General features: G+C 53.2%; 1 protein-coding gene across 1 annotated transcript; it reads right to left on the reverse strand.

The window, feature by feature from the left end:
• Positions 1-4,920: 4,920 nt before the first annotated feature.
• On the reverse strand, positions 4,921-25,969 carry SH3RF2 (SH3 domain containing ring finger 2; the record flags this gene model as incomplete). Its single annotated transcript, XM_082291770.1, has 8 exons — positions 4,921-5,205; positions 6,090-6,451; positions 6,909-7,123; positions 7,307-7,477; positions 9,426-9,520; positions 12,612-12,932; positions 14,673-14,930; positions 25,598-25,969. The coding sequence occupies 8 exons, from the start codon at positions 25,967-25,969 to the stop codon at positions 4,921-4,923; spliced, it is 2,079 nt and encodes a 692-aa protein (XP_082147896.1).
• Between the last annotated feature and the right edge of the window lie 706 nt (positions 25,970-26,675).

Genomic DNA, 26,675 nt, shown 5'->3' on the forward strand with positions numbered 1-26,675 from the left:
CCAACCAAAACCTCCCACCCTGGAAAAATCTGTCCTGACCTTTGAAGTGGGAGCAAGCAGCATTGAAAGGGAACAGGTACATAGTAAAGCAAAATGGTATTTTTGGGCAGGGGTCATGTCACTTCCCTCCAGGTTTCTTTTGTGTCTTTCAAAATGTGTGAAGAGGAGAAAATCATCAGCTGATTTGTGTTGGTGCTCTCTGAAAACAGTTCTGTGGGTTTTGTTCTGCCAGGGCTGAGCCCTGGGGTGCTGGTGGGATGGTGGGTGGTCTGTGGTGCTGCCTGGCTGAGCACGGGGGCCATGGCCTGGGCAGGGGCTGGGGCAGGGGCTGCACTGAGCTCCTGCAGCACAGGGTCACTGGCTCAGGCCCAGGAGCTCCCTCTGGGTGGGATGTACAGAGCTGATCCTTGGGTGTGCTGTGTGTGAACCCTCCTCGCTGTGCCCAAGGACCCTCAGTGACACCAGACAGAGCTCCTGGGGGCTGGGCAGGGGGCCCAGGAGCCGTGGGCTGTCCCAGCCTGCAGGAATGCTGCCCCACACTGGGGGTGTCTTGTTAAAAACCTGCCTGCAAGGGAGCCTGAGTCATGGTTCCTTTCATCCATCCCATCCTTCTCCTTCACCACCCACCACCCAAAACGCCTGGTTTTTAAAAATAAAGTGCAGGAGTATTTTACAGCAGTCTCTGTCTCTGCTGCTGCTCAGGCTCTTTGAGAAGTTAAACCTGGCTACGATGCCCAGATCTTGCATCACAGCAGTTTCCTCCTGTTCCAGTGGTGGCTTTGAGAGTGTGACCCTAAATTGCCATCTTCAGCTGGGACTTGTGAGCTGAAAATTTCATGCAGATTTATTTGCTGTAGTTTGATTGTAGGTTCCTGCTGGGTGCAAAGAGCCTCAAAAATAGCACCAGGAGCTTGAGCTGGAACCTGGCCATGAGCAAGAGAGCAGAGTCTGTGTTCCCAGCCCTGGAATCAGGTAGCCCCCCTCTCCCAGGTAACCTCCCTCCCTTGCCATCTGTTCCCAACAGGCAAAATCTGAAATAAGAAAGTGAAAAGAAACATTTTTGGTCTTTTTCATGCAAAAAGTTTTAATGGTGCCACAGCAGCTCCCATGGCCTGGTGTCTCACACAGTGGGTGGCTAAGCTTTCCTGATCCCTGTGTTTCCCCAGTGCCCACCCCCCCCCCCCCCCCCCCCCCCCAGTGCTTCCAGTGCCTGAGGGGCTGTAATCCATTCAGCCCCAATTAATTAATTATCTACAGGCTACAGATCTAAATATTAGTGCTATAAACTTAGATGAATAAACTTCTGAAAACTTAAAATGTCTTTAAACCTTTTTTTTTTTTTTTACAGAAATACAAAATAAATAGCTTGAGGATTAATACAAAACAGGAAACTAATCTCTTCTTGTTTATTGACTTTTCTCCCAAATAGTGCCTTAAATTGAAAACACCTTTTAAAAAAATGAACTTTACTTCATGGAAAAAATATTCAGCATCCCTGAATTTGTACAAGTGTCTCTGAACAATAAACTAAACATACTTGATTTATTCCTCCTACCCATCACCAACTAAGCAAAGGTTATACATCCTACTGTTTCTAAGATATATATGTAAAAATAGTAATTTATGGTTTCTCACTGATGGTGACCTGGCTGTAACATTTCACTGGAACTCCCTGCTTCGTCATGCAAAGGATCAGGGAACTTTTGTTGACCCCTTCTGCCTTTAAGATCTATTTGGCTGTAACTTTGGCGTAAATAGATCTTTTCCCCCCCCTTCATTACCCTTACAGTCCTCCTCACCCTGACACTGAGGGGTCCCTCGTGTGCTGGTCCCCAGGCAGTGTCTCATCCATCACCACTTCCCATTGGGAACACGTGCAAAGGGATCAGCCTGAGGACCTCCCATGGACTTTGCCCCCATTGCTTCATGAACAGTTTGGGGTTCTAAACACTGGTTTCATGAATATATGGAAATATTACTTTTTAAATGAGACAGATACCGAAGTTTATGACAAAAAGCCTGAAAAGTCTTAAGCTGTGATTGCATTTCAAACATGCCGTTGCACGAACGAACTGCAGTGACTGTTGGGCAATGAATAAACCTCCTAAGCATGGTAGATGAGTGATTTTACACACTCCCAGGCTGCTCTGGTGTTTCCAACTAAAACGTTTTGGAGCCAGTGTTTGCATTCCTAGTTCCCAGAGGGAGGGAGGGGCTGATGGGCCCCCCACTATCCCAGGCTGGCTGCAGCTGGAGGAACCAGGGGCTGGATAGCAAAGCCTGCTCATTCCAGATCCCTTTTCTCCACATAATTTCCTGGGGGTTCTGAATTTAGAGGAGAGGCTTGGAGTTGTAGCAGTTCTTGTTCTGCTTTGGTGGCTTGTGAAAAATTAAACAGGGTGAAATTAGGAAATAAAACTGTTGGACACAAGTGTTCATTGAAACACCTGGGACTAAAGATACAGCGTGGGTGAAAAGTGGGAGGTCACATACCCTGACAGGGGATTTCTGATGTTTGTTTTAGAAAATGGACCTTTACTGAGAGCAGAGCGGGACTGTCAGGGGAGTGAGAGGAGTGAATTCCTGGCATCCTGCACACTGGGGTCACTCTCAGCTTACCAGGATAGGGATACTCAGTTTCTAAAGCTGCAGGTTCTTGGAATCATGTGCGCATGTTAAGAAAATTATAATAAAATCCTCTTGACTTCCATGCAAAAGCCCACATGGGTGTAGGGAAGACCCTTGGGAATGGCTGTCGGAGGCTCAGCAACTGGAAGAGGAGTAGGAACCAGATCGCAGCAGGGTCATGCTGGGGGACACTGAGTGTCCCCGGCCCCTCCTCTGGGGAGCTGTCCCTGCCCAAGTGCAGCTTGGCCATCCCCTGGGCTGGTGACACCTGAGCAGGTCTGATGCTGAATGGCTCCTCTTTTCTGACCATGGGGCCATTAGATCCTTGTGATCACTGAGCAGGGACTCATCCCTGTGGACTGTAGGCTCCCAGGAGAACAGTGTGCAGCAGCGCTGGAGCCAGTCACCACCGGAACAGCCCTGCGGAATTCCTTGCAGAATTCCCTCCTGAGACTGAACATCATCATTCCACCTTTCCTGTGGCAGGTGGAGGACAAATCTCCTCTGGGGCCAGCGCTCTCAGGGACATGGAGCCCTGGGGCCGGGGGCTCGTGGCTGCCTCTCGCTGCAGTGTCAAAGTGCAGGGAAGAGCTGCTGAGGTGCATTAGGCTCCTTCCCCTTCTATCCAGCACTGAGAGGCACTGCTCGGGCTGGTCCTGGACACACTGAGTGCAAGTCTGTCCACTTCTGAGTGCTGGGATATGTGGATGTGTCTCAGCGATAGAGCCAGCTGCTTTCTGGTTCAGCTTTAAAAGGATGACAGGAGTCCTCAGCAAAGGACCAGCACGTCTCCCCCGAGGTATTCAGCTGTCTCTGAGGTGGCATTGCTGAGTTGGACTCACCCTTGTTTTTGCAGCTGCTGCCACCTTTTATACCTGGGTACACAGCATGTTTTCAGCTTGTTAGGGTGTTTCTGCAGGAGCTGGAATACTGACAGAGAGCACAGAGTGAGAACAGATCTGTGCCTTGAAGGTTGCTGAAAATCCCCGCAGGCAGACCCAGCTTTCCTGCTCCACAAACAGAGGGAATCTGGAAGAGGGAAGGTCCAGGGGTTGTGGCATACTGAATTGTTTAATCCATTCCCTTTGTGTAGTTTCAGGAAATAATGTCTTTCTCTGAGGCTGTACCAGGGCCTCAGAGAGTTTCCACTGGCACTGGAGCTCCTTCCCTGGGCTTGTGTGCAGGTAACCACAGATGGGATTTCACGGCAGTTTTGGAGGGAGCGCAGTTCCCACTGTCAGGAGAGTGGGGGGCCAGTGCCTGCAGCTGGGGTGGGACCTGCTGATGGATAAACCAGCAATGAAAACTAAGTATGGAAACCAAAACCTGTTGTGCAGAGGTTTGAGGGAGAGCAGGCACAGCTGTGAGCCAGCATGGCTCTGCTGGCTTTCCCAGGATTCACAGGAGAATGCTTGGATTGGTAAGCTGGAAGCCAGAGCTGGTGCTGCCAGGGCAGAGAGGGGTCTGGGGCATGGTGAACTCTGAATTCTGCTTTCTGTTACGTAGACAACGTTTCATGCATCTGAATGTAGGCTGAAACCCATGAATTCCACTTAAGATATTTACAACAGCCACATCTGAGTGGGCGGGTGCTGGGAAGGGGCTGGAAGGAGCTCATGGGCAGGAGGTAGCTGACAGGTGATCAGAGGAAAACAAGCCACGAGGAGAAGGGAGATTCAGTGCCCTCACTGCAGAGCCTGGGTGACTGCAGTGATGGCAAAGCCCTTTTGCATTGGTTCTTTCCCCTCCAAATCACCTTTTAGACTTCTGTGTTAAAATTCCTGGGCTAAAACCAATGAAAAAAGCAAGCGAGCAACCACCCTAACAAAAAATCTGAGTGACCCCCTCCCCTCAAAGGCAGTGTGAACCATCAGCCAGGAGCTGACTGATTCTGATTTATGGTTTCTTTATCCTGAGACAGGCAGATACTGAGACAGTGTTTGATCTCTGTGGGCTTTCCTGCAGCCCTGAGGAGATCAAAACAAATGTAACTCTTTCTGATACCTGCACACTTTCCTCCCCTCCCCTGCTCCTGTCGTGCCGTACAGGCAGCAACCCTGGGCAATGTCAGTTCTGTGGAGGCCACAGACCCCTGCCACATCTCCCTGTGCTCGAGCAGCCCTGGGGCAGGGGGGTCCCTCAGAGGTTCCACAGTTCTCTGCAAGTCCCAGACTCGCAGGTCCTGAGGGTGCCAGCAGCGTGGGGGCACGGAACACCGGGCCCTGGGAGCAGTGGGGGATGATGCAGGGAGAGGAGCAGGTGTGGCGAGGAAGGCAGGCGCGGGGTACCCGGTCAGTTTGCAGAGATGCTGCTGTAGCTCTTCTTGAGGGGGAAGGTCAGCTGCCCCGAGAGGTCCAGCGACAGCGCCTTGGGGTGCAGCGCCCGGCGCGGGTGCAGGGGGCTGGAGCCCAGTCGGGGCGAGTACAGCACCAGCAGCTCGGGGCCCAGGCCGGCCTCGGGCAGGAGCCCCTCGGGCCCGGGCTCGGTCCTGCTGCGGAGCAGGCTCGGCGAGGGCTGCAGGCTGTGCCGCTTGGGCGGCGGCGGGCTGTGGTTCTGGAACCTCACCGTCTTCACTTGCTGCAGCGAGAAGGGGGCGAGAGTCAGGTGGGAACAGCAGACCCTGCCCACCCTCCCCGCTGACCCCTGCAGAACTGGGGAGAAGTGCTAAGGGGGTGGCTGGATCCTTCCGGGGGTATGGGATGCCTGCAGAGAAGCCCAGGGTGATGTGCAGCTGATGGCAGGTGGAAGAGAGCCCCAGGGACCAGCACAGCAATGCTGGCAGCTACTGGAGACCAAGGAGGGCTGATCTGAGAGCCATCGACCGAGTTAGGGGCAGGCAGTGGAGGGGAGGAGTGGGAGGCAGCACAGCAGCAGCAGGTCCTGCCCTCGCAGGGCCCACGGGCTCTCTCAGCTGATGCTGAGCTGCCTGGGAGCTCTGAGGTTGGCTGGGCCTTTGGGGGCTTGTGGAGGCACGTCTTTGGGTACCATGGGAAGGGGAAGCTGTCACTAGAGCAATTTTCAGAATGATTTTACCTTTATGAAATTTCTCCCTGGCTGCCAGAGGGGAAAGAAATTCCCATTCCAAATGGCTCAGCCCAAGCAACGTGAAGGAGATGGGGGAGTTCTGCAAAACTCTGCCTGACACCAAGTCTGGCATTTGCTCCCAAACTCACAGATTCTTGCCCAATTTATGACCTCAGAAAAGTCTCGAGATCTGCTTGTGACTGAACTTGGTGACAGGGACAGAGCCCCTGCAGCGTCCTGCCTTTCTTCAGGGCTTAATCTGAACAGCTGCGTCAGCAACACAAATCCCCGATTTCTTAATGCACGTGCCAATCAGCGATTTCTATTGGAAGAAAACCTGGAGAGGATGGCGCAAAGCCCTCGGGGGTTTTGGGGTATTGGCTGACGCTGCTGGCTCCGAGGGGACGCTCTGGGGCGCCGGGCAGTGCTGGCTGTACCTTTTCGGCGCTGTTGCGGGAGGTTTCTGGTTTCACCAGGATGGACGGTGGGGCTGACGCAGGCGGCTTTGGAGCTGCCTCGCTCTTCACCGGGGGGTCTTTGACGTCCAGAATCACCGAGCTGCACACGGAGGGGGTTCGGCTCTCCCCTCCCCTGACCAGCAGCGCCGGGGAAGCCTCATGGGAGAAGTTTGGCCTCGTTGCCTCGTCCATGCCAGCTCCGGGAGAGATGCTGTGGGGTGGGGAGCTGACGTGCGGGTAAAGCTGGAAGTGCTGAGGTCGCCCCGCAGCCGAAGGACGTCTGAGAGAGCCGGTGATCTGCACGGGGGTCCCTGCCTGCCCTGGCCTCTGCAGGGATCCGTCTGGGGAGCAAGGACCATGGAAAGGAATTTAGTCAGGAATCCAAAGTGGTGCAGAGTGGGCAGTGGTTACCGCCCTGCTCACAGGATGCTGTGGGGCTGTAGCTCCCAGGGACCACCCCTGTGCACCGGGACCGATTCCGAGTGTAAAACCACTGACAGTGGCCCCTGCCAGGGCTGGGAACACACCACGTGGTTCCACAAATGCTCTTGGACGTGTACTACAAAACAGTGTATATGGGATGAAGATAAACATTGCAGCCTCCTTGGAAAGACTATAACCAGGAGCTCTGCATAAAGCTTTGCAAGGAATTTTTCCACGCTGAGTCAAACCCCCTGGAATTCCCAAATCAGCCAGAGTTGGGGCCAAGCAGGGGTGTGGGACCATTAGCCGCAGCAGCTGCTGCTGTTTGGGGGAATGTGTCCATCCTCTCCCTCCCAGAGCCCCCCGAGCACTCACTCTTCCTGGTGCTGCCGCGGCCGCGCCGCAGCGGGGCCGGTCCGGCCGCGCTCCTCCCGGGGGACGGGATGGGCACGGGCAGCAGCACCGGCTTCAGGGCTCTGCTCTGCCTTGGGCCGTTTTCGGACATGCTCCCTTGGGAGGACAGCGAGGAGGTCGACAGCGTCCATGAGGTGTACAGGGAAGGCATCTTCGAGTCAGAGAGACTAGATTTCCTGTTGGAAAAGAAGGGTGAGAGCTGCCGGATGGCATCCCACCTGGCGAGGGACCCCTGGCCCTTGTCACTACTGGGGGAATGCCTTGCCATGGTTTCTTTGTGGAAACAAGAAGACCCCAAGTTCTACGTGTTACCCCCTTCCCTCTTCACATGTTTTTGTTTCACATAAGGAATTACAGACCTGAAGAGAGGAGCGACGTAGTTGCTGGGGAAGAGGCCGACTCTGCCCGTGGCGAGGGACATGCCCCGCAGCCACCCGTCCTGGTCCTTCCCGAAGACACGGACCCCTTCTCCCTTCTGCAACTCCAGCTCGTCTGGTCCATGAGCCGCATAGGAGTGGAGAGCCACGCACCTGGGGGGAGAGGGTGTGAGGGGAGGCAGAAGTGCCCCGTGCAGGGCGGCTGGAGCATGCTGAAGCTCCGGGGTTGAATGGTGCCGAGGGACGGTGCTGCTGGCTGTGGGCGAGCAGCTGCCGCTTGCCCGGAGCCTCTTCGGCCAGTCCCGCATTGAGTGTTCGGTGCTGCCGCTTGTGGAGAGAACTTGCAGGGAGGGAACAGCCTGTTACCTCAGGCCGATATGAATAAAAGAAGAGCCAGCAGGAACGGAGAACAAAGCAGGTCAGGAGGATGGCGTCTGTCCCAGAAGTGCCAGCCCAGGGTGACAAATGTTGGGGAGGAAGAAGCTGCTGCACCTCACACTGCGAGTGCTCCACCAGAAACACCGATCAGGGCCTGACAAGTACCTGTCCTAAGGCAAAGCTCTTGAAAGAGCACAGGTATGGTGCCCTGTTCAAGATAGCATCAGGAATACATTCTGCCTTTGAAACCAGAGGCCTTGGATCTGCTTGCCTGGAGCATCACCCGCAGGTGTTGGAGGCCCAGGGAAGTGCACTGCTCTTACACCATCTTCCTTCCTTCCTTCCTCCCTCTCTCTCTCTCTCCTGCATTCTCCTTGACTGGAACACAAGGACTAGACTCGCTGCCACTGGAAGCCATGGAGAATGAAGGGGACAGAGGAAGAGGTAGGAGGAGGTATGTGGCTCCACTCCAGGGCAGTGAGGAAATCAGACTAGAAATTAGTCTGAAATCCCTTCTGGACCTCTCTTGTGTGATTCTGGGATCGTGACCAAGGGCTGAAGCTTTGTTCTCCTCACTGACCCACATGTGAGCACACAGCAAAACAACAGCAAAAGAAAATGGTATATTTTTCAAAACTTTACCCTATTTGTTCTCTAGTTTGAACTTGAATTTGTCTCCAATGTAACACATTTAATGTCACTGTTGTTTTATTCAAAGGGAATGTGATCTGCTCCAAGAATCAATGAGTTACAGCCCAACACCACAATTACCAGGTGTTATTTACAAAACAGAAACAACAGACTGGGTGTCTGGAGAGTCAGGGGCTACCCCAGAACTCTGTTAGAAAGGATTCTCTCTCCCTGTTGTTCAGCACGAGCATCTGAAGGTTTGACCTGCTGGGCCAGTCTGTGTCAGGGGCTGCTCCCTCGGGGTCTGGCACAGCCCAGGTGGGCTCAGGGTGGCTCAGGAGTCACCTGAGTCAAGGAGTCAAGGTCAGGGTGTGCAGATGCTGGTCTGACATTGCATCTGTGCAAACCAGGCAGCTGGTGGGATGCTCTAGCACCATCCTTCTTCTGCAAAATATTTTAGGGTCTTGGGAGTTCTTGTGTCCTTTGGATTAAGTGTTTGCTGGAGTCTTGGCTGACCGATGATGGTGGGTGTGGGTCCCAGCACAGTGCCAAGCTGTGGGTGCTGCTCCTGGACACCAGCATTCCCACAGCCTGCCTCAGCACCAGGGGTGCTGAGTGCTGTGTAAACAGCATGTTGTGATGCTGTTGTTATTTCAGATGCATTACTAAAGTGCTAGGATGGTGAATCTTACCTTGGTGTAATCATCATAGAGTGTTATCTGCAAATAACTCTGTGAAAGTTTTCAGAAACTGGATTGTTCAAAACACCAGTGGCCATGAAGGTTTCAGCATAAATAACTAGAGGCACTTAAGGAGTAATTAGTTGCTTTACACTTAAAAAAAATTCAAATGTATTGTTGACAAACAGGCAGCACTGTTTCTCCACAGATACTGCAGTGAGGCAGAAGGATGCACTCAGCTGTGGTATCAGATCTCTGCCACTCCCTGCTCAGACCATTCCTACACGGATCTGCATTTGGATCCAAGCTGTGCTCCGGTCTGTCTGCAGCTCCTGGCTGGCAGGAGCAAGCTCATGATGAGGCTACAGGAAAACACACCCTGCTCCCCAAAGTATTTCAGTTTCCTTACGTACAGGTAAGCTGGCCCGTGGTGCTGCAGATGGGGAAGGGTGACGATGGCTGCCGGGGGCCCCAGTGGTGCTGGTGTGGGATAGTAAGAGGTGCTGACCTACGGGAGAAAGGAAGCAAAGAAAACAAGGTATTAATCTGGTTATCAGCTTCTTTCAGCCACTGGAGGAGCAGCCAAAATATTTGACTGGCTTCACCCCCCGCCTTCAAAAAACCACCAAAGACATTTCAGGAAATAGAAGAGTCTGGAGCATTTGACTTAAAAGAAGACCAGGCAGCAAGAGGAAGACTCAGAATCACAGAATCATTTAGGCTGCAAAAGACCTCCAGGATCATCGAGACCTGTGCCCCATCCCCACCTTGTCACCCAGGCCAGAGCACTGAGTGCCATCCTGTTGTTCCTTGGACAGCTCCAGGGATGGGGACTCCAGCACCTCCCCAGGCAGCTCCTTCCAATGCCTGACCACCCTTTCCATGAGGAAATTATTCCTGATGTCCAGCCTGAACCTCCCCTGACACAGCTTGGGGCTGTTTCCTCTTCTGTCACTTATTATTCTGCCTTTGCCTGGGAGAAGAGCCTGACCCCCAGCAGGCTCCCCCTCCTGTCAGGGAGTTACAGAGAGCAATAAGGTCTCCCCTGAGCCTCCTTTTCCCTCAGCTCTCTCAGCTGCTTGACTCATGGTCCTTCCAAATGTCCCAGGGCACAGCTTGGTTGGACTGATGGTGCTCACCCTGTCCTTTAAGAACGGAGCTTGTTGAGACAGCAAAGTTGGGGTGTGGGGAAGCTGGGGGAGCAGTGATGGAACAGGATAACCTGAGGGAGCACTCAGTGCTGCGCTGGAGGTGTGGAGGGAGGATGGCAGCAGGCAGTCCAGCATCCTCGGGATGCTCTTCTGGCGAGCTGGCCCTTCTGCAGCACAGAACGTGCCCCGGGGCGCACAGCTGCCAGCAAGAGCTCATTCCTGCCTGGAACCCAGCGCTGCACGCTGCATGGCGACAGCCCCGGCGGTGCCTTGGCTGTGCCGTGCTGCGTGCTGAGCTGTGGTGGCAGGAGCGTGGCCTCTGCCGGGGGGAGCAGAGCTCCCAGCGAGGCAGGGCGGTGGCAGCAGTGTCCCGGGAAGCTCAGGGCAGCGGAACGTCGCTGCGCTTGGATGTGGCTGGCAGCCGTGCTCCTCAGCAATGACCACAGGATCTTTAATGATGCAAGCTGGGGCTTTAATCTCATGTTCATTTCAAATCTAATTTCTAGTGGTCATGTCTGTAATGCGGTGCTGGAGCACTGGCTTGGCAAGGGCCTAGGAAAAAAGAAAAGTGACTCACCCGCTCTGGTGCTCTCCAGTAAATTAAATTAATTAAAACACCCCAGCAATTCCAGCTTCTGTCTCGGACCTGGAGTGGCAGGTCAGCTTCAAACCTTCCCTGCATTCCTCCTTTTCTAGTCCAGGCAGGATCGGACCAAGTGCTCATAAAGTTGACTGGAAATTATAATTCTGTTTTATTAATTACCATAATCAAAATGCTTGAAATTTGGGTATTTGGAGTTTCTTTTTTCTGCATTGGAGCAAAATGACAGCCTTTTGCTGGTTTTCCTGATGGAACTGTGTTGAAATGTCCCTTTCTGGGTGGAAAGCTCCATGTTTTTAATCTCTGTGTTCCCCTCTGCCTGGAAGCACCCATCATTTAGAGCATCCTCAAAGCTGCCTTTGAATTTGCAACACGCAGAGAGGAAAAAAGATTGAAAGAAGTATTTTCCAGCCACATATAACTGATTGCAGCATTCACTTTTGCTGATCTCCTGCGAGTACCTTGCAAGTCCTTGTAAGTACAAAGGGTTTAACTCCCTGCCTGTCCTGAAGTCCCTCTCTCACTGCATCTCCCTTTCTCGTGTGTTACCAGTGTGAGCCCCAGCACCGGGGAGGGAAGCCTTCCCGATCCCATCAAGGGCGGTGGGAGCTCTCAGTGCTCCTGGACATCGGGCCCTGCGAGTTCCAATCATTCAGTACACAGGAAAGCCAGATGTACTGGGGGGCAGCTGTGAGGTTTATCAGCTCCCTTCACCGGCAGCAAGGGAGAGCAGCAGCTCCCGGACAGATGTTCCCTGACCCAAGGACCGCCAGCCCAGGAAATCAGCTCAGTTGTGACCGGGCAGAGATTCCAGCGGTGGAGAGGGAGGGCGTGGGTGTCCCGCTGCCCTCACCCCACAGCTGCTTGCACAAGAGGCACATGCACAGACACGGCCACCACAGCCCTGCAAACTGGTTCTGGCTCCACCTGAGCCCGGCTTGGCACCGCCAAGGGGAAGCAAGAGCCGAAGGAGGAGGGCTGGGGCAGTGCTGGTTATTCCCTTTTATGGCCCGAAATGAGTCCGACCTGCTTCCTGGTGGCAGGAATGCCAGGCAGGCAGGTCCTGTTGTGGGGAGCTCTACAACCCCCGGCACAGCCCCTCGGGCTTGGCTTGTCCAGCAGTGTGCTGCTGCTGCCTGTGCCTGGGGTGCAGCCCCCTGCTCCCTCGGCCTCGCAGGTACCCTGGAAGTGCCTACCTGGGCTTGCAAAGGAATCTCGGCTCTGCAGCTCAGTCATTGCAGCCCAAACCCCGAGATGGAAAGGGAAAGCTGCATCCTGTGCAGCCCCAGAAATGGCACAGATTCCCCTGCAAACCTCTGGGAGCAACACTGCTCTTTGAAAGCAAGGAATTTCCAACCCTTCTAAGGCCAAACCATAACATGTTCCCTCTCTTGTTTCTGCTGTTGGCAGTAGTTCACACTGAGACTTTTGGGTAAAGTCCCTTCGGGGGTGTGAGACAAGATACAGTTTCAGTTGAATTATGGAACTACTGTAGGGTTTCATTTCCCTTCCAAAACCCAGGATATCACATCCCAGCTCTCTGCAGGCTGGTGCTCAGTACAAAGTGCCTGCCTGGACATGGACTGCCAGGGGCTGGGTGATTGCTCTATAAAATGTTGGAGCAACCTTCAATATGAAAGATGCCATATAAATGTAAAAAACCCCTTTTTCTCCCATTTCAGCTATCTGTGAAGATTCTATACCCAGATCTTTAGTCAGTATGGGAAGAAGGAATGAGACTCTTCTGCCTCGAGCAGATGAAGTCCCAAAGGTCAGCGCACGTTTCTATCAGCCCCAGCTTCAGCGTGCCTCGGGATCACCCCAGACCGGCACTGCCGCTGCCTTACCTGGAGAGGGGTCCCGTAGGGGAACTCTGCTTTCTCGCTGCTCTGGGTGGCCACGGTGGGGTTGCTGGAGCTGATGAGCACAGGGGAGCTGATCTCCAGCGCGGGGCGGTCGGCGGGCGCGTGGACCATGCGGTTCAGGGTGTTGAGGGCTGTGGTGATGGAGAACTGCCGCAGACTTTTCCGTCTGGAGTCAGGCACCTTGGGGAAAGCCACCGAATCCGCGGCCTTGGCCTTGGGAGACGCCGTTCGCAGGGTGCCCTTAAACTGGGGGGACCAGTGGCTTTTGGTGGCCTGCAGGAGCTGCTGAGTGGGGGCGCTTGGCTGGAAGAGACAACGAGAGACGTGATGGGGTTTCAGAAGTTACACCTGGCACAGCCCCCAACTGCTCTGTTTCCCCTTTCCCATCTGGCAGCAGAACTGCAGGCAGGGTTCAGGTGGCATTACAGGTTATCTTTAAAATCTTGAGGCTCTGTCATTTCTCTCATCTGTTGTCAGTGACAAATTCTGGGAGTAAAATTCCTGATTCAAAGCTGAAAGCAAAATTAAAACTGGTTTGAAAAACCTGTGCTAAGACAAGGGGTTACTGAGGATGAGTGCTCCCCTCATGTTCCTTGTCCAAAGCTTTTGCTGGCAGAGGTGCAGGGAGAGCTGTACTTAATAACTCTAACTCTGAATTAGAAGGGATGTTTAGACTCATCGTCCTTTCCCCGTCTGTGCTGGCACATGTTGGTGCCTCTTGCAGCAGGACACCCAAGCCCTGCAGCTGACGGTACGGCATGGGCTCAGAGAGGCCCTCACTGATGGTGGCATTCCCAGAAGGATTAGATCCACCCAGTTTCATCCCTGTCAGCTTGAACATTCATGGCTTGATGCTGCTTCCACTGAAAAAATCCTGGCTTGTGAAGGATTGGAGTTAATGAGGGAGAGGCAGGCCCCAGGTTTGCATACGGGCAGTGTTCACACAGTATTTCTTAGAAACTGCTGATCAGGGTGTTAGTAGCAGAGGGCATGTGGTGACAGTGTTTTTCACCACGATGGGTGCCAGAGGAATTAATCATGATTTACTGCTGACATCAATGAGTTGCAAAACTTGGAGATTCTCACCCACTCGTGGGAGGCAATGTGCTCGATGCCTGGCATGGACAGGGAGACCGTGGCAGGAGAGGTACAGGTGGCTCCCAGACTTTGTTATTTTACAACAGGTGTGGTTTTCTCATTTTCCCTCTCCAAAACAAGGTTAAAGCCCACAGTGTGTGTGTAGGTACACATGTGCCACGGCCGTCCTGTCATTTCTCTGTGTGAGCAAACTTTAGCCTAAACTGGAAACATTTTTCTGCCTATCTAAATACCAGGAGACATGATAAAATGGGGCACAAACTGCATGTCAGAGCCAGGAGAGCCTCGTGTCTCCCACAGTAGCCCTACCTTTGCCTTCTCTAGAATTAATTTCTAATTCCTTGGTGGCTCTATGTGTCCCTTAACTAACTTGTGTCTGTTAATGCCAGACTTGAATAAGTCATTACTGAAGCTAAAATGATTTCATTAAATGAAAAGACATTTAAAAAATATATTAGAGCTTCAAATAAGATGTTTTGCTTGTGTCCTCCTGTAAAACAGCCACAAAGCAGAGCTTGCTGTAATTATGGGCATTACAAGTATTAATTTTATTTCTAGGAACTGGTGCCGGTGTCATTTACACCCTGCATCTCAAGCTAAACTGCACAACACAATTAATGTCTAGACCAGCGCTAGCAAAATTCTGCCAGGGAGCGGGTGGCTGGAAGGTCTCTGGAACCGCAGCCCCGGGAACGCCGCCTGGGACGCGCTGAGCTGGCGCCGGCCGAGGCTGGGGGCCACCTGCATCCCTCTCTGGATGCTCTTCGTCACCCTCTGTGCCCACGGGGCAATCGGAGGGGAGGGTTAACTGCTGGCAGCAGTGTCTGAAGGGGCTTGGGAACCCTCCTGACACCTGAGAGGAGCTGCTGAGGAGCTGGGGAGCGGCAGAGCCCCGCGCGGTCCAGGGCAGCGCCCCGCGCCCGTCCGCGTCCCTGCGGGTGGTACCTTGTGGAAGGTCAGGCTGTCCTTGTTTTCCGCCTTGTCCCGGCTCCGCAGGTCGAGGCCGTAGAGTGGGCGAGGCAGGGGCAGGTGCTTGATGACCTGCACGGAGCTGGCTGGGAAAACGCCGCTGGTGCCGTTGGCCTCGCCCAGGTACCAGTTCTCATCCAGCTGCCGCAGCAGCACGATGGTGTCCCCCTTGTTGAAGCGCAGCTCCCCGGGGCTGTGCCCGCGGTAGGTGTACAGAGCCCTGGCTCGGGGCACCTGGGGGGACAAGAAACAGCCCCTGCGGTTTGTCTGACACAGACAGAATTCCCCAAAAGCATTAATGGGAGAAAAATGCAGAGGTCTAAGGCTTAAGCATGCATTTATTAGGATTAACTACCCACATCCTTTCTTGATGGGTTTTACTAATGAAGACAAGCTCCCAAATACTTATGCTAAGTTTGTATCAAGATGAAAAGCAGGCTGGACTTGTTTAAGAATATTAATAAACGGTTAAGGCCTTAAACTAGTCTTCCCATGGGATCTTACTGCCTGCTGTAAGGGCTCCTCCAACACAATGTCTATTTTAATGACCCAGGTATTTCTATTTCAGAAGGACTGGGGTCACAGCCATCATCCAGCTGTCCTGGTGGCTGTCACCTGCCAGGAGAACACAGCAGAGCAAGCTGAGTGCAGGTTCTGTGCGCCCATGGTTCTATCCCTGCTTTAACACGACTCTGGGTTTATTTCAGCCTTTTCCTGGGTTATGGGAAGAGGTGGCTTAATGTTATCATTGTTGCAGTGTAATATGACATAGAAGGGACATGCCACACCCAGAAGAGATGCAGGGACTTTACAATCTTGACTCTCACCAAAATGAAATTACAAAGTTCCCCTAAAACGACTGCTGTGCAGAGCCCTGCCTGTACCAGAGCTCTGTGTGGAGCTCCTGCCCTCCCTGCAGTGAGGGCTCCCAGGCACAGTGCAGCCCTACATTTTAAGGGGATAACCCAAATGCTGAGCTCCATTCCTGGCCTCTTAGCTGGTGGCACAGCTGTGTGAGCTCTGTGCTGGGAAGCTGAGATTGTCCCTAGCTCTAGAGCCCTGATCAGCTTTAAGCAGAAGAGCCAGTGCCCAGGGACAAGAGGCTGCTCAGCTGCTTCCTCACTGCTCTCTGCACGTCTGGCCTGTCCCTCTGCTCTCTCTAGAGGCTGCCAAGTGCTGTGGCCTGGTGAGGACCGTGCTCTGCAGTTTCTCCAAGCCACAGTCACCCCCTCCTGCTGGTCTCACAGGAGACAGTACTTCTGTACCAGTGACACATTCCAGCTTTTCCTGCCTTTTACTGTGCATTTCCCCAAATCCACCCATGTCTGTGACCTGGGCTCAGGCAGGACTCCTGCAGGGCTCCCTCTCTCTCAGCCACTTTTGAGATGTCAGGAAGATAGAAGTGAGAAACTCAACGTTAGTTTCCAGAAGTGTGGAAAAGATTGAATTTCGCATGGAAATTCTTAAGTTTTTGGGAAGAGGGCATCTTCCAGCATCCCCAAACCCTGATGCCTGGTAGGGAAAAGGAACCAAGAAAAAAATTTCAGGTACTGCTTTTACTTCAAAGCCTTTGAAATGGGAAGCAATTAGTTTAATGTTTAGTTCTAATTAAGTCATTCTCTCTCTTAATTTGTGCTCATAGTAAACACATGCGCTTGGCTCAGTGACACTGACAGCACATGGCTGGGAGAAGAGAAATGGGGAAAGTGAGGCTTGGGCCAGTGTTGATCTCCATCAGAAAAACAGGGATCATGTCCATGCCAGGGCCATGGAGACTCCCTGCAAACACACACCTGGATATTTGTGCTTTCCCATGAGAGACAGACCGTGGGGATAGAGAACATGGACAGCAGCTCTCCTTCAGAACCACTCGGGGACACACTTGCTGGTGTTACACAAGGATGAGGAGCACAGACCTTGGATTGCCTCAGGAGCAACCAGAAAACAAACAGGACTTGTACAAAGTGCGAGAACAGGGCTTGGGAAGGAGGAGCAACAACGTCTGGGATGTGAGGGAACAGCAGGATACAGCAAAACATTAAAGGCAGCATGAATGAGTTATGGAAATATATTGAAAATAAGAGAAACTCTGAAATTAAATGCATACTTGGTACTAACTGGGAACAGGGAGCAAGCAACAGGGTGCTGAGATTCTGGAATATTCTTTCTTCAGCAGGCAAAGGGATGAGACAGCAGGGCGGACTGGGATAAACACCAGAAAAACAGGTGTGTTTGTGGTGTTAGGGCTGGCTGAACACATCCCCCCACTTGGCTGTATGGATGGTTGGATGAATGGGCTCTTTCTTCCTCTAACCACACTCACAACCTTCAGCTCTTCCCCTTCTCCTTAACCCTTCCCTCACACTTTTCTGCCCTTTCAAATCTCCCAACCCAAGTCAGCTTTTTCCAAAGTCTGTTGGTTTTGCTATTTTAAATTTTTTTAAAAAAAATTTGTTTGGCTGCTCAGATACTGAGCCAAAAATATCCCATCGATTTCCCAGTTTTATTTAGGACATAAACTAAGCCTTTACCTACCCACAGGGAGCAACTAATGTGGTTTTTACTGTACAGGCCCATCACAAAATAAAGCTGCAAGCTCAAGATTTCAGAAAGACATGCAGAGTCCCTGCTTTTTAACGTGTTTGTAGGGTGTAGGAAAGAACAACTGAACCACCCTGTGGCAGCCACGGTGCTGGAGCTGGGGTCGGGCAGCAGAGCCCCTGTGGGCAGCTGGTCTCACAGCCCATCATCGCTGTCCTGTGGCTGCAGGTCTGATCTGATCTGATCCCTGTGTCAGTTTGGGCTGGTTTCTGTCCACTCCTGGGTGTCCCAGATCCTCTTCAAGGGATCTGTTTTGCTTTATTTAAAGTAGGTTAATTGCAAAGGCAGAAACTGGGGTGCTAATTAACCTGGCGATAAAGACAAGGAGTGCCTGGAGGTGGCTCACTCCGGGCTGAGGACAGAGGGAGAGGCTTTCTCGGGCCAGAACGTGGTCCTGGCAGGGGGGAGGAAGGACCTGCTTTGTTTTGGTGGAGTCTTCTCCTGTTAGCATGTCCAGTTGCTTTTAATTAATCCAAAGCAGCATTTCCTTTTTGCAGGGTGGTAGTGGCAGCAAAATGTTCAGCCAAGTATTGCACACGCTGGCCGGTCCCTAATGCAAGCTGGGCATCTGTCTGAACATCCTGAAGAGAAAACACTGGGAGCAGCTTTGTGAAACCTAAACGTTGCTGGAAATTTGTGTAGAGTATTGCTGCCCAGGAGCAGAGAAACTACAGTGAAGAGACCCGTTTTCTGGGTGCCTGTAACTTTTTTCGATGCTGCCTCATTTTTCTGATTTTCCCCTCTGTTTTCTCCTCCATCACACGTGAGTGAGACCCAGGAGCAACTTCAGGCTGCCAGAGTGGCCGAGCCCCAGGTGCCCCCTGCCATGGGGCTGCCTGCAGAGAGCGTGGGTGTACCCCAGGGAGACAAGGCAGCGGGTAATGCCCAGTGTGCAGCACAACTCCCTTGCATCAGCACCCTCTCTGGGGGAGATGCTTTTCTTTCCTTGGCCGCTCTGCCAGCAGGGATGGTCATGGCAGATGCACTTCAACTCCTTGTCCCCATTCTCAGTGGATTTGAGGCAAATAACGGAGAAAAGATTTTATTTTTTTCACTATTTTTGGCATTTGGCATCGGTTGTGCCGGGCAGCCATCCAATGCCTCTGAGTCTCCCTCCGCACAAAACAAAGATTAAAAATATGTACATGTGTGTGAGGAAGCAATTTGGGGCATCTCTTCCTAGCAGAGAAACGCACTCCGTAATTATCTGAAATGAGCTGGTTATAACTCCTCACGATTGGCAGCAGGGGACTCATGTAAGACCCGTACTCAGAGCATGGGAATTTACAAAAAAGAGAAGGAGAAGCAGCGTGTGAGGCTGGCTGGGGAGTCGATCACTGGGAGCAAAGGCAGGAGCACAGGGAAGAGGAGAGGCTGCTGATGGAAGCTGGGAATGCCCCTAAACCTTGTCCCAGGCAACTCCCTTTAAAACCACCCCGAGGAGCAGTGCAGTCCTCTGGCAACAGCAGCTCTGCTTGAGGAGATGGAGCTGCAGCCTGGATCCCCCAGGGGAGCATGAGGCCGAGGCCATGAGTGCATCTGTGCTGGGATCCACTGGCTCCTGCACCCACTCCCAAGCATGGCTCAGTGAGACACAGCTGGTGATGCTGAATGGGATCTTTCTGTGTCCCCGAGGCTCTAACCTCACCACCATCGCTGACAGCGTGGCTGGACGTGTGGGACAAGCAACGTGGATCCTTGGGACAGCTCCTTGCTCTGGATGTCCAGGGCTGCTTCCTTCTGATTTACTGCCACTGCCTGATGCAGCATTGGAGCTGGTCCCCAAACCTCAGCAAGCGTCCTGCTGATTCCAGCGGTGGGGATGCTGCTGGCATGGATCAGGAATGGCCTCAGATGGGCTTGGACTGGTGTTTTCCCAGCTTTGATTTTCCTAACCCTGTGCAGGGAATGCCCTGGAGCAGCTTCCTCCTGTGCCCTGTTCTGCTGAATGCCTCTGCAGTAAATCCCAAGGGACCGATCCCAATCTGGATTTCATGGCCCCACAGGGAGGCCATCCTTTATCTTCCCAAGGACGTCGTGCAGGAGACAGGACAGCACTGGGCAGCGTGAGTGCTCACCCTCAGGCAGCCAGTGACTCCAGGACAGATCTGAGGGCACAGCCCAGGCCATGCTCCTGATGAGCTGTGACACTGAGCAGGTGGAGCTGGGTATTATCCACACACTGACACTGAAGGACATGGACATGCTGGCTTTTTGTAGAGATGATCAATAACATCTGCATCCATTCTGACTACTGAGAGCTGCCTCCAACATCCTGCCACAACTGCCCATGTCTCCATGGGATGAATGAGCCCCATCTCCTGCTTTTGTGCTCAGCTAGCACAGTTCAGGGCTCTGCAGGATCCAGGTGGATGAAAAGAGCTATTTGAATGTAAATTAATTGCCATTACAATTCTGTTTTTCTGCATTTTGGCAGAGGAGATAACTTCAGCCTTGTCACAGAGAACAAAACCTTCAAAAATGAACTTGTCATTTCAATCTCTTCATATAATTATATTCTGAGGATTCAGACAGTTGGGTGGTTTCTGCATTATTTCTTCCCTGAGGAGGATTGTTCCTGTCTTCCAAGCACACGTAGACTGTGTGCACCAGGGAGAACAAAGCCAGTCCCTCCTGCTCACGTCAGCCCTGGAGTTGCCCCATTCCTTCCTGGGCCTGCCCAAATGGGAGGCTAGAACTGGCCATGGCTAATGCTGGTGGCCACCTGCTCCTGAGCCAATTGGCCATCATGGGGAGATGCTGGAGATGTGAATTGTATGGATTTAGCTGGTTTTGTGCTGCTCCATCTGCATGGCTGCAGCTGCTGGGGCAATGGCAGAGGGACTGGGAGCACTTACCCCCTCTGCTCACTCACAGCCCTGGGCTGCCACTGCATCAAGGCTCATGTCACTTCTGAACGTGGCCTGTTGTAATTCTGGCTTTGGAATGCAAAGGTGACATGGAAAATGGGGAAAATGATTAAAGAAAACACAGAGCAGCTTCTCTGATGGGGAAGATGAGAGATGCTGAGGCACCACTGCTGGCACCCAACCCCGAGAGGAATGCCTGGCCACGTGCTGGTGATGCTCCCACGGCTCCCCGGGAGGACACAGCTGGATCAGGCTTCACTTTGCCTCTGTGAAACACTGGGGACGTTCAGGGGAGCAGGAGGAATGCCCAAGGCTGGAGCTGGGCCTGAGTGTGGCTTTGCTCCTGGGTGCTGGCAGAGCCACAGGGGCACAGGGAGATCAGGGACAGGCCTGTAAGAGGAAAGAGAGGAGCTGGCAGGGGGATGCTGGGGCCCGGGTCCCGGCGAGCTCAAGCTGCAGTGTCTGCATGAAAGCCTTTCATGCCTCTTGGCTCGCTGCTGCTCTATCAGATGTGTCTGTGCTGCCGTCAGCAGTCCCGGGCAGTGGTTGAGTTGTGTGTCATGCGTTTAAGCTGCACAGAAAACAAACTCTGTCAGCCCTTGGCATGCCCAGTCATGATGCTCTGCCTCAGCACCACCATTCTCAGAAGAGGCTGTTTATTGTGTGGGGAGGAAACCTGCATCCTGCTCCCTCCTCCTGCTGCTCCTGAGCCCTCTCCCTGCTGGTTCAGTGCCCTCCCTGTGCTGGGAAAGGGAGCGCTGATGTGGCTCCTCAGCCAGCGCTGCCAGCCCTGAGCAACACGGCCACCTCTGCCAGTGGGCACCGGGCCTGGGCACTCCGCAAGCCGAGACGGTGCTGGCAGCAGGGAGAGCCCTCACGTCTCTCAGGACACCGCTACCTCCAGCCCTGGCACACTGCAGAGCTGCACGGGAGTGTGTCCCCTCCCCACCCTTCCCTCTAGAGGGAAAACACAAACTCAGACCAGCGACCAACTCCACGGACCCAGGGACAGCGGCCAGCAACCAGCAGGGAAAATGTGAGAAGAGGAGGACTGAGACTTTGAGGCTCCTGGCTGACCACGGCACTGCGCAGGTGAGCTCGCGGAGGAGCCCTGCTGTGCTATTCCTGACTCGCCATCTGAGCCTGACTCATTGCCTTGGAAACAAATTAAAACACTTTAATGTGTTTGCAGCTTGGTACCTAATTTTGTAAAACCAGGGAAACTGGCTCCTGCTGTTGGCCGTGGAGGTCTTTGGGCTTTTCACCACCCGAGGTACCACCCAGGAGTGCCCTGTGCCCGGTCTGTTGCTCACACAGCTTTTGGGGCGTGTGTTGTCCATCAGCCTATGTTGAGGTGACCTCACTCTCTTTGCAGTAGATAAAAGTGCTAAAAGTACATGCAAAGGGAGAAAGCACACCAATGTCCAGCACAAGGTGCCGCCAGCACTGTGGGAGCAGCTCCTCGTTCTGTTAGAACGCAACAAACCCTGATGGGACATGGCAGTGGAGGAGACTTGGGACAAACCCTTTCTCAGAACAGCCATTAAGAGCACACAGAATTCTGCAGCCAAATGAAGCATCTCCGTGTCCAGCTGAGGGGCTCTGTGGCACACCCCCACCAACCCCAGCAGCTGTGGGGTGCGAGGAGGCTCAGGTGGGAAAGGAGCTGGCACCACCACCTCAGGCAGAGCCCAGGCCTGGGCAGCATCTGCAGGTGTGTGACATCCCCACAGTGTTTGTGCAGCCCAAGGGGATGTGACACATATTTTGAGGTCATTGCTGTGAATACACAGGAACTGCTGGAGGTTTTGGGAGGATGGGGACGGGGGTTGGCTCAGTGAGGGGGCCAGGAAACTCGCTTGCCTCTGCCAGGTTCAAACATGGAGTTCACTTTGAACAAGACTTCAAGAAGCTCCAGCAATCCAAGCCCTGTCTGTCAAACGCAGAAAGGAGTTGCAGATGATTCTGGAGGAGAAGAAAATACCAAGACGCAGGCACTATCTATAGACGTCCGTGTGAAGGTGGGACGTTGGAGTGCAGAGTATTTTTATCCCAATAGAGGTGTTATCTGTCTATCTCCCATGAAATGCTGGAAGGGGGTGTTGAGCACTCAGTTCATGCAAAGAGAAAATAGCCCAAGTCACAGTTAAATCTGCGTGGTCTGTGTTTTCCTAAGGCAAGCTGTCATACTTGGAACTTTTTCCTCTGGCTCACTGTCCCATGTTTGTTGCATGACAAAGTTCAGCACCCCAGCAGCTGTTTGGTGGCCTGGATGGAGTTTTGCCGTGTGCAGGGTGCAGCTGGGTCATCCAATCCCCCTGAAGAGGTGTGGGAGGTTCCTGCACACCTCAGCACACATGGTCTGCTTGCTCACCAGCTCACGCTGGGGCTGCAGCCAGGTGAGGAGGAGCTTCAGCACAAGCTGTAACCACACCTGGCACATGCCAGGGGCGGTTCCTAAGAGTTCAAAGGCTTCAGTGTGGCTTTATTTACGCATACACCTCCCAGCAAGTCCTTTTATTCTTAAATTCCAGACAGTTTATTATGTGGAGATTCTGAAAATCCAAAGTCTTGTCCTCTCTGCATTGATGTTCAAGATCTGAAGGCCTGGCCTGAGGTGCCAGGAGCAGCTGTGGGGCAGTGCAGGGGCTCCAGGGGCTGAGCAGGACCCAGCAAGGCCTGGCTGTGGTTACACACGGATAGGTCCACGTGCACAAAGCCAGCACGTGCCCACACCACGTTAGCTCACGGGAAGTAGATTCAAAAGGGATTTAAATGCCAGCAAATAAATCGCTTGGGATGGGCTGTAATTAGAAAATTCCCTGTTTTTTAACAACTGGCTCTGGGAAATTCCTGACTGCAAACCAAGTGCTATATTTGTGCTAATCCTGCAGCTCCGTGGGGGCCTGCTTGATCTTCCTGCTCAGAATGAGACGAGCTCTTGGCTTCCTGGGTGATGAGGGACTGATTTTATGTTTTGCCTTCATGGATGCTCATGAGCATGAAGAGCAAAGAGCTGGCAAGGAAACATCTCTGCTGAGAGAGAAACTTTGATCAAACTTGTGATGTTCTCAGCTCCAGAGAGTAAAGGAAGTTTATTTATAGAACAGCTTTGGTAAAACCAAATGCTGGCCCCTATCCTGCATCGAGTGGTGGCTCTGGCTGCAGAGCTGTGTGGGGCACGTCAGCGGTATTTGCTTTGTAGCACAAGGTGCTGGGTGGTGCTAGGGGTAATTAGCAGCTCTTGCAGATGGGGGCAGTCAGTTTTTGGGGAGCACATGACCTTCTGCTGCAGCAGCACATGGACACTGCAATTCTGAGTACTCAGGGGAGGGCTGTGGTTGGGTGAGCAGCACTGCAGGGCAGCTGCTCTCACTGTGATTCCTGACATAAAGAATCTGCTCATGGGTTCACAAACATCTGCTTACCCAGATTCCTTCAGGTGAATACCCTGGAACGCAAGCATCCATGGGGCAGGGTGATGACGAGTCACCCTCATCACTCTCATCTTTGCACTGCACAGGCACTTTCAAATGTGTCCCTGCTGCGCTGGGTGACGTGCTGCTGTCACCAAGTGCCAGCTCAGGGGAGGCTCCAAGTCCATTAACATCCCACTGGAGTACCCAAAGTAACGGCTGTCCTGAATGCAGGTATTTAAAACCACTAAAACCAAAATGTGACTAATACGTTGCATTCTTCACCTTGCAGCAGAGCATTCCAAAGTGTTTTATAATTAAGTAACTAATTAAGTCTAAGAGTATTTCAGTGTAATGTATTTTATATCCCTTCCCAGACAGGCACAGGAACTCAGAGGTCTGTCCCAGTGCCAGGGAGCCAGCCACAGCCACTGCTCCCCCAGTGCTCACTGGCTCTGCTGATTCCCAGGAGTTTGGTCTTAAAATTGGTCTTAAAAGCTTTTGGGAGCTATAGATGGATGGATGTTGCCATTATATACCAGCAAGTTCCTATCTGTCCTGAGAACCAGTTAAAGAAATGTGAAACAAATGAGAGACAAGGAAACCAGACAAGTGTATTTGTGCTCTTTTATCCAGGGCCAGGGGAGCCCAGTTGGAAAACCTACAACATTCTCCTTGTCAGCTGGAATGCCACCCAGGATGGCAGTGACTGAAGCCTGTCACTGTCGGATGGTTTGTACCTTGCACGAGCGGCACCAGCAGCTCCTGCAGCTCCCCTGGAGAGCTGATGGCTCCCAGCAAGGCTCTCGCTGCCACGGCAGCCCCCGTCAGAGCAGGGCCCTGTGGAGGGAGCCATCGGCAGCCCAAGGACCTGCTCCACTCTCCCCCTGGCCCCGTGCAGCTCCCGGTGCTGCAGCCAGGCCAGTGCTCTGGGCTGGGCAGGGTCACCCACCCGCCCCCACCGCCTGTCCCTGGCTGTGCTGTGGGAAAGGGACACGGCGCTGCTGGCTCAGGCCTGCACTGCCACACGCTCCAGTGGAACACCAGAGAGAGGAGCTCCCGAGGGATGTCTGGTTTTGGTGTGTGATCCATCCAGATCCCTCATCAACACCACAGAGATTCCCCGGGGTACACGTGCCAGCTCAAACCCACAGGACACCTGTCCCGTGCCTGCCCAGACCTTTACAGCTCCGTGCTCTGGCCAGCGCTCTGGGACTCAACAGCCCTTCCAGCCAAGCTTTTGGGTGCTATTAAAAGGTTTGTAGAGACATTGTACAGAATAGTTCAGGCAAGAGAAATGGAAATCCAGGAATATAATGTGGGAAAGGTGAAGCCACAAGTCTCTACCCTAAATTCCATCTGAGCCAAGCTCTTTTAACAGGTCTAATATCATGTCCTCATTACTCAAGAAAAGCTTTTGTATTGTTAAAGAAAATTATGGAAAGAACTTAGAATTTTAAAATTAGCCTAGTAAATCATCCCTAGGTACACTCAGTAAGTGAATCAAATTCAGTATTTTTAACTAGTGAACCTCCAAGAACTTTGGAAGGAACAGCAGCATCATTGGGCACCCCCCTTCTTTTCCAGTGCGGGGAAACTGAGGTGCAGCTATGGAAATACCTTCTCCACCATTAACAGTTACAGCTCTGCAATTACTGACTTAATTGTTATCAGTCAAAAGCAATGTATTTCCCGAAAGTCAAAGCACCTGAAATACCCTCAAAAGCCAGGAAGCATCTGAAAACTCTGGGAGAAAAGAGCTGCTGGGAAGTTTTTGTAAGGAGAAGAGCAGGCTGGCTTTGTCTCAGCCTGGGAGTCAATTCAATTTCTGCTGTGATGAACTTGAAATTGTCAAGTATCACATCGAAACAGCAGCCAAATTTGCAAACAAAACACTCACTCTCACTTCAAACACTCTGCAGTGCTGCTAACAGAGAAGGTTCCTGGCTCTGGGCACACAGCAGGAACCTTTCTACGCTCATGGACAGAAGAAAGAACGCAAGAACCTCCTTACCCCTTCCATGTGGATCCTGGGGTTCGTTGCCAGCCGGTGCTGATGCAGCTGTAGTCCCCTGGGGACTCTCCTGATGGAGGCGGGGGAAGACAGGACCCCTGACCTCTGGATCGAGCCAAACCTGGTGATGTTTTGTCCACACCTGACTCCATCCAGGAGGCGAATGAGGAGCAGGTTGGAGGGCAGCTGCTCAATGCTGCACAGGACGAGGGTCCTGCACTCGGGGCACCGGAGCTCCTTCTGGGATTTCAGGATCCTCTGCAGACAGGGCTTGCAGAAAGTGTGCTGGCACGGCAGCACCTTTGCTGTGGCGTCGAGCTTTTCGAAGCACACGGGACACTCCAGCAGGTCAAGGAGAGCCAAGTCATCCATCTTCAGTGCAGAGCCCCTTCAGTAGCGGAGCCGGGGCCATCCACACCCCACATCCACCGCAGCCGGCTGAGATGCCTCCCTGCGCCTGCGAGAACCAGATCCTGGGCTCAGGCAGCTATCCTGCACGGAGGGCGAGGGAGGAGGGAGCACGGAGCAGAGCTGCGCTGCTGGAGTGTGTAACGCAGCCACCTACATCCAGAGCTGCGCCTCGCCAGCCAATCTGCAAACGCACCCGCTGCGCTTGCAGCCCCGTTGGAAATGAGTCACTTTTGACTCAGTTGGTGCGAGGGGACGGGTCCGGGCTGGTGCCGGGGACAGGAGCCCCAGGTCCTGCTCGCCGGGCAGAGGGGCCCGGAGCTGGGCCGGGCACTCCCCGGACGCGGAGCGCAGGGCAGGCTGAGCGCTCCTGCTCCGCGCAGCAGAACTGACACGGCACGGAAAAATTCACCAGCTCAGGAGATGAGAGTCCCTGATAAACATCAGCCCCGACCTGTTTGTGCTGGGCTCGGGCTGCACTGCCGCTCGCTGCGCACATCCCTCGCACACCCACACGCCGCCTCCGCTCGCAGACAGTGCCGGCTTGGCTCGCTCCCTGCCCGCTTCCACAGCACTTCTATAAAAACTCCTTCAAACGCCACCACTCGCCGGGGGTACCTGGCAGGGCCGCGGGTGGCTCCGCGGTGCCATCCTCGCCCGGTTTGGCTGC

This window comes from Coloeus monedula (genome assembly GCF_965178545.1).
Source record: "Coloeus monedula genome assembly, chromosome: 15".
Lineage (NCBI taxonomy): Eukaryota > Metazoa > Chordata > Aves > Passeriformes > Corvidae > Coloeus > Coloeus monedula.